Source organism: Priapulus caudatus, unplaced genomic scaffold (assembly GCF_000485595.1).
Source record: "Priapulus caudatus unplaced genomic scaffold, Priapulus_caudatus-5.0.1 Scaffold551, whole genome shotgun sequence".
Taxonomy (NCBI): domain Eukaryota; kingdom Metazoa; phylum Priapulida; class Priapulimorpha; order Priapulimorphida; family Priapulidae; genus Priapulus; species Priapulus caudatus.
The window spans coordinates 2,792-11,541 of record NW_014577612.1 but is presented as its reverse complement, the minus strand read 5'-3'; the positions used below and the strand labels follow the sequence as shown (position 1 = coordinate 11,541).

The following is an 8,750-nucleotide window of genomic DNA, read 5'->3' as shown; positions in this document are numbered from 1 at the left end:
GTGTGTGTGTGTGTGTGTGTGTGTGTGTGTGTGTGTGTGTGTGTGTGTGTGTGTGTGTGTGTGTGTGTGCGCGCGTCCGTGTGACTGGGTCGCGCCACATGATATATTATGCGCACTTCTGAGATTCTGCTGACGTAGGGCACTTTTACGACACCTTAATAATCGACGTCATTTATTTTATTTCCGCCGGAAAATTCCCTGCCCTCCAAAAATAAACGTTCTTTATTTTAGTGCGTGTTTATTATTTATCTATAAGCGTTAATAATTGATGGTTGATGGTTCTCGTTAACAGAAATCGACCCTTCCGACCTATAAGCGGATGTGGTCATTCATGAGCACGCAGAAACCGTCAGTGTTCACAGAGTCGACGAAAGCCGGCATAGAACGAGTGAGAAAATCCAAGGTAGGCTATTACACATTATAATTATAATAATAATTATAATAATAATTATAATAATAAGGTATTATTATACGCAAGTTGTACATAGGTGGTACATATAGGTAATAGCAAGATATTATTAGCAAGGTAATAGCAAAGGTATTTATTAGCTCTTTGTAATAGATTAGGTTGCACCCTAGACTAACGGACGTGATATACCACCACAAGCTTTCACAAACTATTCAGAGGTTTATTCAATTATTTAGGCCTTTATTTAATTATATCCAGAATCGAAGGGAAATATATATTTACATGGCGTTCGTATGCGTGCGTGCGTGTTTGCGGACGTTACGTGCGTAACAGTAAATACTAAATTGAAAATTGTAAATTGTAAATACTTAATTAGTGGCGAACAAGATTTTGTGACTCATCCGAATTACGAGTAATTAAAAGCCTGATTAACAACACGTGACGTCAACAGTAAATACTGAATTTCGCCGTGAAAACTAAAGAAAGATCCGGTGTCAAATATTCTCCGGGTACGAGGCGCGCGTGTGATATACGGGACGCGCGGCCATCTCTCCACTCTCTCGCGTACCTTCTCCTTCTCTCACCTCTCTCATCGTCCGCAGGGGACGTACGCCTTCCTGCTGGAGTCAACGACTAATGAGTACGAGAACAACCGCAAGCCGTGTACGACCATCAAAGTCGGCAGCGACCTCGACTCTAAGGGCTACGGCGTCGCCACACCGCTGGGCTCCGATCTCAGGTTAATTTTACATGGTTTAAACCTGTACGATCTTTATAATCATTTAATTGATTTACATACGGTCTTCGTGGTTATTAATTTTGTTTATATTGACTTTATTGTTATTTATTTGATTTTTATAGTTTTCATGGTTATTTATTTGGTTTATATACGGTCTTCGTGGTTATTTAATGGTTTATATGGGCTTCATAGTATTTTGACGATTGCATAGTAGACATTTCATCGAATATATATAGTAGACATTTTATAGTGGTAATTTGATCGACTATATAGAAGACAATTCATCGAATATATAGTACAATAATATATAGTATAAATATATAGTATCGAATATATGTATCTGTCATGTAGAGAAAAGATAACATTTGCCGTGCTGAAGCTGCGAGAGGATGGGGATCTACAGAAGCTGCGGACGAGGTGGTGGTATGACAATACCGAATGTTTTGATCGAGAGACTGCCAAGGTATTCTCATTCTCACATCCAAGAGAATTATCCCAGTTAGAGTGATATCTTGTGATCGCAGTAGCTTCCCGTAATATCGTGTGTATTGGGGGAGGGGAACGTGCGCGAATTGTTTTTCGCATGCGTACGTGAGTGCTTGCGTCCGTGTGTGGGTGCGTGCGTAGGTGCGTGTGTGGGTCCGTGTGTGGGTGCGTGCGTGGGTGCGTGTGTGCACTTGCAGGAAACGTGACACAGGGGCGTGTACAGGATTTGTACCAGGGGGGGGGGTCTAACCGTAACCCAAACTTGCGAGCACGCGAAGGGGTGGTCTGGGGGGCCCTCCCCCAGATTTTTTTTGAAATTAGACCCCCTTAGATGCGTTTTCTGCGCGAGCAGGGGGGGGTCCGGACCCCCTGGACCCCCCCCTGTACACGCACCTGCGTGTGTTTGTACTTGGTGTGCATATGAGTGTGCGGGTTTGGGCGACCAGAGAGATGAAAGTGAAAGTATAGTATATATATATATATATATACATATATGTAATTGTTATAATCTCTGTAAGCTCATAGTTTTCATGTTTTCATATATTTTTCACGTAATTTACATTTTCAGGATTCGGCACAGTCCAACGAACTCACGCTAAACAACTTTGCCGGAATCTTCTATATTCTGATCGGCGGTCTCGTTTTCTCCATCATCACGGCCGTCATCGAATTCATTTATCGATCCGTATCGAAACATCGTTCGATCAATGCCTTGTGTTTATGATTACACGTGTGTACGTGTGTGTAGTGAACAGCTGGGACCGTCTCTATACGACGAAGGTCCAGGTTTCCACCCCGTGCGCGCAGCACAGGTTTGTCGACTCGATTCCTCAGAGTTAGAAAAAGTTGGCAACAGATCGAACTTGTGTGTGTGTTGATTGCGATTGATTTTTCCAGGACACGGTTCAGAGTAATGAGTTGAATATGATGAACGTTGCTGGAATATTCTACATTCTCATAGGCGGCCTCGTACTCTCAATGTTGGCCGCAGTCGCCGAGTTTGTGTACAGATCACGCGACGAAGCTAACGAATCAAAGGTACGCAGACGAAACAACGTGGAAGCTCGTTAATAGAGTCAATAATCGAGTCAGCGAAAGTGAATTCACGATGTCGGCAATTTGAAACACACGCAGGTTGTTTTTAAGGCGAGTTTGCAACGTGAGCCGAACGACGCCAAGTTGGTTTAGAGGTGATGTCGCGGTGAACACCGCTGTTCTCGATTAGAAAAAAAGCTCAGTTGATCTCAATCGATAGAAGTTTGCTGAGGATATTCCTAAATGGAAAATGGGGGGAAAATGGAAATTCAAAACGTGGGGAAAAGAGACCACGCACCTCTCCAATTTTGTATCGGTAATAGTTTTACTATTACCTGTCCTACCCTAATACAATGATTGCTCTAACTTCAAGAGCGAGCGAACCCACATTTCAATTCAACTCCGAGAATGATCAATTTGTACACAAACATAGGCACTCACACGCGCGCGTGCGTGCACACACACGCCTACACGCACATGCTCACACACGCACACACGCACGCATTCGAAAATATATACATATTTATACTGCGGCCATTAAAATTTGCACGCGTTTATCTAGGCATGCGGATTTTCACGCGGTTCGTTTAACAGCATGTGCCTGTGTATATATATAAACTCATCCGATCTGTTAAGCATGTCCGTGCACGCCAGGCGTCATAGGAGCCAATCATACATGTCCCAGAATGACGGCATCTTGTCAAACAAGAGTATGTAATATGGGCTCTTGATCTTATTCTTCTTCTTCTTCTTATTATTATTATTATATATATATACATCAGGAGTGAGTGAGTAAAAACATAAACGGAAATATTTGTTTTTTCACTACCGATTTGTATATATATATATAATTACACAGACTCTTTTATTGGCTTGTATAGTCATCAAGGTCGCATTGCTCTCTTGTGCGTCTTTCCGTGATAAGGTGATGTAACAATCAGTGTATAAAAAGATCATCAGCTAGGGGGCGCTAACTTATGGGGAATTAGTATTGAACTTTTCCGCTCAGTATCTGGCTGGAAAGTCTAGGCGACACTAGCAAAATTACTCGGTGTGAATTTGCATATCCCCTTGTCTGTTGGTTGTTGTTAGTATGCTACAAAAACTAACGAAAACGTTTTGTCTAGCTATGTATATTTGAAAAAACACACACGTAGAATTGCGACAATATAAACATAATTGGTCGTGTTTTTGTGTATAGATTTTGTGTGTTGATCACAGCACCATTCTAATTGCACTTCTCATTTGCGCTGAATAAAGACATTACTTTTACTTTCTCCAGCAAGTCAGAGTTTTAGCTCAGCTAGGACCGCTTTCGATGTGATATAAAGTAGCCGATATACAGGAATTTTAACTGTCTATTCGTACGATCCATATATATCTCAATGATTACTTGATATATAGACGAAACGGTTCGAGAATATTCGACTACGCGCTTCCATTTTTTGCATTAGGTGTTCGCAATATTTATAATAGCTGTACTAGAATATAACGACCAAATTAGGGATGGATACGATTATATAGACTAGGCATATTATAATAACATTCGGTACACAAATAACTAGCATATCATACGGGGGCAGCCCTATTAATTTTAGACACAGTAAGACGTGTCGTGAAACATTCTAGTAATTTTTGAAAATGTTTATGCAAGTTGTTTTTGCCGTGTTATGGGATTATGTGAATGATTACTAACTAATAGCTAATGCTTATGTGTATGTTCTTGTAACCTTGCATCTTACGGCTACACAGCATATTCTACTAATACTGCATTGTACTATTAACTTATATTAGGTTTCATTATATTGCATTATACAGCCATTAAATCTCTCTTTAACACTAATAAAGCATTGCAGTTTTTTACTCTTTGTTTCTTTCCGAATATCGTCAGTTGTTATACGTTTAGTGTTGACTCCACGGTTGCTGATGGAGGCATAGGAACCGGGCGTGGTGTATCAATCAATCGCATCCTATGCATCGATCACTTCTTTCTCTCTCTCTCTCTCTCTCTCTCTCTCTCTCTCTTGCCTACTTTCTCACCCTTTATCTCGCTCTCTCTCTCTCTCTATCTCTCTCTCTCTGTCTCTCATCCACTTTCTCTCTCTCTCCTTTTCTTTCTATCGTTCTCTCTCTCCCCGTCTCTGGGAAACAGCGTTATGCTATACATAGTGCTCGCGACTTGCATCTTGTCTTTGTTCGTTAGGGGAGCCGTGGTTCCCGATTATGATTTCACTGAATGCTAGCGATGAATTGAATGAGAATTGCGGAAGCGATGAATTAATGCGTTTGGTAGCAACAAGGCAGTCGACAGTAGTAACGAAACATGCAAATAACGCTCGCGTTCGATCGGCCCCTGCCTGAATTTATTGATTTCAACGACAAGCAACGCAACGACAAACACATGCATCGCCGACGCACAATGCGCAGCAATATCTGCAATATCTGCAATATCTGCAATATTGCAATATCTGCAACCGGATGCAGATATATATATATATAGCCACGAGCACAATAATTAACATCAATAATGCTTTCATGTGCATGCGTGGGTGCATTCGCGTGCAGTAATGACTTATTGTACATTAATGTACTCCTGATATAGTCAATACATTACAGCGACAAATATTATTAAAAATTACTAACGGACTAGTCCATGAGCTCAGACGCCACCTATTTTTTTCTTTCTCGCAAACGGCAAAAAACGAGCTTGAGATTTTATCAGTTGTCGTTATTGAACATCAATGACAAGTTTCTGGTATCATTTAATCCATTTAAACTGTTTCTAAAACATTACTCGTTTACTCGACGTAATCTTATAAACTGTTTGAAGACTCGTGTATAGAACGCACTTTTTTGTTCACAAGTTCAATAATAAAAATCAGAGGTGCGACTTATACACGAGTGCTAAGAAATCACTCCTAGTATGGACCAGTTACTGTGCGCGCAGACAAAAAATGGTGGACTGGCGACTTATACACGAATCGCGGTCTCTACACGAGTAAATACGGTAAGCCTTACAGCACGAAGCAGCCAGATATGGTATAGGCAATATTGGCGGTTGATTGCATATTGGCTCACGCACAGGTCGTAAAAATCCTTGCCACGTAGCATATTATCATGGACAACGCTCCGACAAATCCGTGTATATTGCGAAAGGAGAGAAAACGCATAGTTTCTATAGTGTGAATCGAGAGGGAAAGAAAAGACGGGCGGGGAGTTTTTAGTTCTATATTCGATAAGGGAACATTGAAGGCAGCAGTGCTTCTTTTTAAAGTCTCTGCAACGAATTGTGTGGGTGCGTGTGTGCGTGTGCGTGCGTGTGCGTGTGCGTGTGCGTGCGTGTGAGCGTGCGCGCGTGTGTATTTAATGCATAAATATGCTATCATAATAATACAACTTCGCTTTTCAAATATCGCCAATGATCCCGCGACGCAAAAGCCCACCAGCCAATATGAGAACCAACAACCGCATCGTGCAATTATTATCATGCAATTCATCCGCCTATCATACCGCTCCTCAATGCACCATAGCGCGGAAGAATGGAGTGACCGCATGCGCACGCGTTACAGCCGTGAAATATGGCACGCGGTGTTATATACGCGCGGATACAGCAGCACTTTAATGTTCAGATGCGACTCGTGTTAGCATCCAACAAACATATATGAAAATATCTTTGTCTCGAGGGTCGGCAGGCGTGCACGGTCAGGGCGACACAAGGCGGGCCAGGGCTGCATGCACGCGTCCCAAGCACGGGGAAGTAGTATAGGAGTAAGTAGGGAGTCGTTCTGTTTGTATCTCAGTAACATCAGGGGTTAATAATGACAAATTTGACAAATTTGACAAAAATGACAAAGATGGCAAAAATGACAAAAATGACAAAAAGTTGTCATTATTAACCCTCGGGTAATTATGCACGCCCCTTTCTGCGCCCGACAGCAAAGCCTGATGGCGACGATGAAGCAGAAGATGCAGATGTCGCTGCGAGGCAACATGGACGTGTCCGAGGCGGAGGAGACGACGGAGCAGGACACCAGAGGAGCCGCAAGCTCGTCCGTAAGTTCATTCTGAAGTTCATACGTCCGTAAGTTCCGTACAGTCCGTAAGTTCCGTACAGTCCGTAAGTTCCGCACAGTCCGTAAGTTCCGTACAGTCCGTAAGTTAATACAGAAATCGAAAGAAATTCCCATTTGCACGCATGTTATTTATATCATTCGTTCAAGATCAGTCGTTATATATATAATATAGAAAGGAAATCGCATCTATGTGTGTGTGTACGTGCGTGCGTGCGTGCGTGCGTGCGTGCGTGCGTCGTGCGTACGTGCGTGCGTGTGTGTATGTGTGTGTGTGTGTGTGTGTGTGGTGTGTGTTGTGTGTGTGTGTGGTGTGTGTGTGTGATGTGTGATGTGTGTGTGTGTGATGTGTGTGTGTGTGTGTGTGGTGGTGTGTGTGTGTGTGTGTGTGTGGTGTGTGTCCCTAGGTTTGTAGACCTCGCTAAGTCTAAGCTGACCGCGGTGTGTCGTGCACATTGATGTACATGCGAGTTTTGGATAAAACGCGTACGGGAAATGGCAAACGGGAACAGTAGACTAAACAATTTCTCGACTTTTCGCTTGAGAGGATGAAAACCGTATATACGAAGGGTGCGTGACACTCGCGAATTCACAACTTGTGGAAAGCGGTGCGCAATAGACTCGCATGTTAGCTCGCACTCTAACATAAAACACAACACATAAATATATTGATAATAATAATAATCTTAAAAAATGCGTGATAAATATATAAACGTGCGATTGTATAATATAACTCGTGCAATAATAATATATATTATAAACGTCGCAAGCAGGCCTCCTTGGCTTTCACGAAGGTATCGATGATTACGTCAGCCAGCACCACGGCGATCATAACGAACAACAGCGACAGACGAGAGAGAGAAACAACCGCGAATGACGTTCTTTCGACGTTCTTTCGACGAATCTCGCGCCATGATTATTCATGCTATACGAAGATACAATTATTATTAAGTCGTGTGTTTTTTTGTCTTCTGCTACTTCCGATGCGCGAGCGGCNGTGTGTGTGTGTGTGTGTGTGTGTGTGTGTGTGTGTGTGTGTGTGTGTGTGTGTGTGTGTGTGTGTGTGTGTGTGTGTGTGTGTGTGTGTGTGTGTGTGTGTGTGTGTGTGTGTGTGTGTGTGTGTGTGTGTGTGTGTGTGTGTGTGTGTGTGTCTAGGTTGTAGACCTCGCTAGTCTAAGCTGACCGCGTGTGTCGTGCACTTGATTACATGCGAGGTTTTGGATAAAACGCGTACGGGGAATGGCAAACGGGAACAGTATACTAACAATTTCTCGACTTTTCGCTGAGGTTGAAAAAACGTATATACGAAAAGTGCGTGACACTCGCGAATTCCCAACTTGTGGAAAGCGGTGCAATAGACTCGCATGTTAGCTCGCACTCTAACATAATAACACAACACATAAATATATGATAATAATAATAATCTTAAAAATGCGTGATAAATATATAAACGTGCGATGTATAATATAACTCGTGCAATTAATGATATATAATAACGTACAAGCAGCCTCCTGTGCTTTCACGAAGTATCGATGATGACGTCAGCACACACACGCGATCATAACGAACAACAGCGCAGACGAGAGAGAGAACAACCGCGAATGACGTTCTTTCGACGAATTCTCGCGCCATGATTATTCATGCTATACGAAGATACAATTATTATTAACGTCGTGTGTTTTTTTCTTCGTCTACTTCCGATGCGCGAGCGCGCAATTAACTCTGTCGTCTGCGGCGTCGGACAATGCATGTCGGATCGACAGCGCGCGAGCAAACGTCTGCTACGCGCACGTGATCAACGATAGTCGATTCCCATCGCGTGGAGCGTAGTTCGTGTAGCGATCGCCAGGTGGAGCCGTTTCTCCATCTTTACTCACTTATCGTGAACGGTACTCGGTTGCGGTATCAATCTATCTATCTATCTATCTCTCTCTTTCTATATATATATATATATATATATATATATATATATACNCGACGCTTCTCTGGTATCCGGTCTTTCATCTGGATT

The 8,750-nt window shown here is 42.5% G+C and overlaps 1 protein-coding gene across 1 annotated transcript in view; it reads left to right on the top strand.

Annotated features, from left to right (window-relative positions):
- The window catches only part of LOC106811546 (glutamate receptor 3-like), a 24,464-nt gene extending 17,602 nt beyond the window's left edge, over positions 1–6,862 (top strand). Inside the window, 6 exon segments of the mRNA XM_014815213.1 lie at positions 293–403; positions 1,012–1,148; positions 1,500–1,611; positions 2,203–2,350; positions 2,524–2,672; positions 6,606–6,862. Of these exon segments, the coding sequence (XP_014670699.1) occupies positions 293–403; positions 1,012–1,148; positions 1,500–1,611; positions 2,203–2,350; positions 2,524–2,672; positions 6,606–6,737 (789 nt within the window). The 3' untranslated portion in view covers positions 6,738–6,862.
- Positions 6,863–8,750: the final 1,888 nt, after the last annotated feature.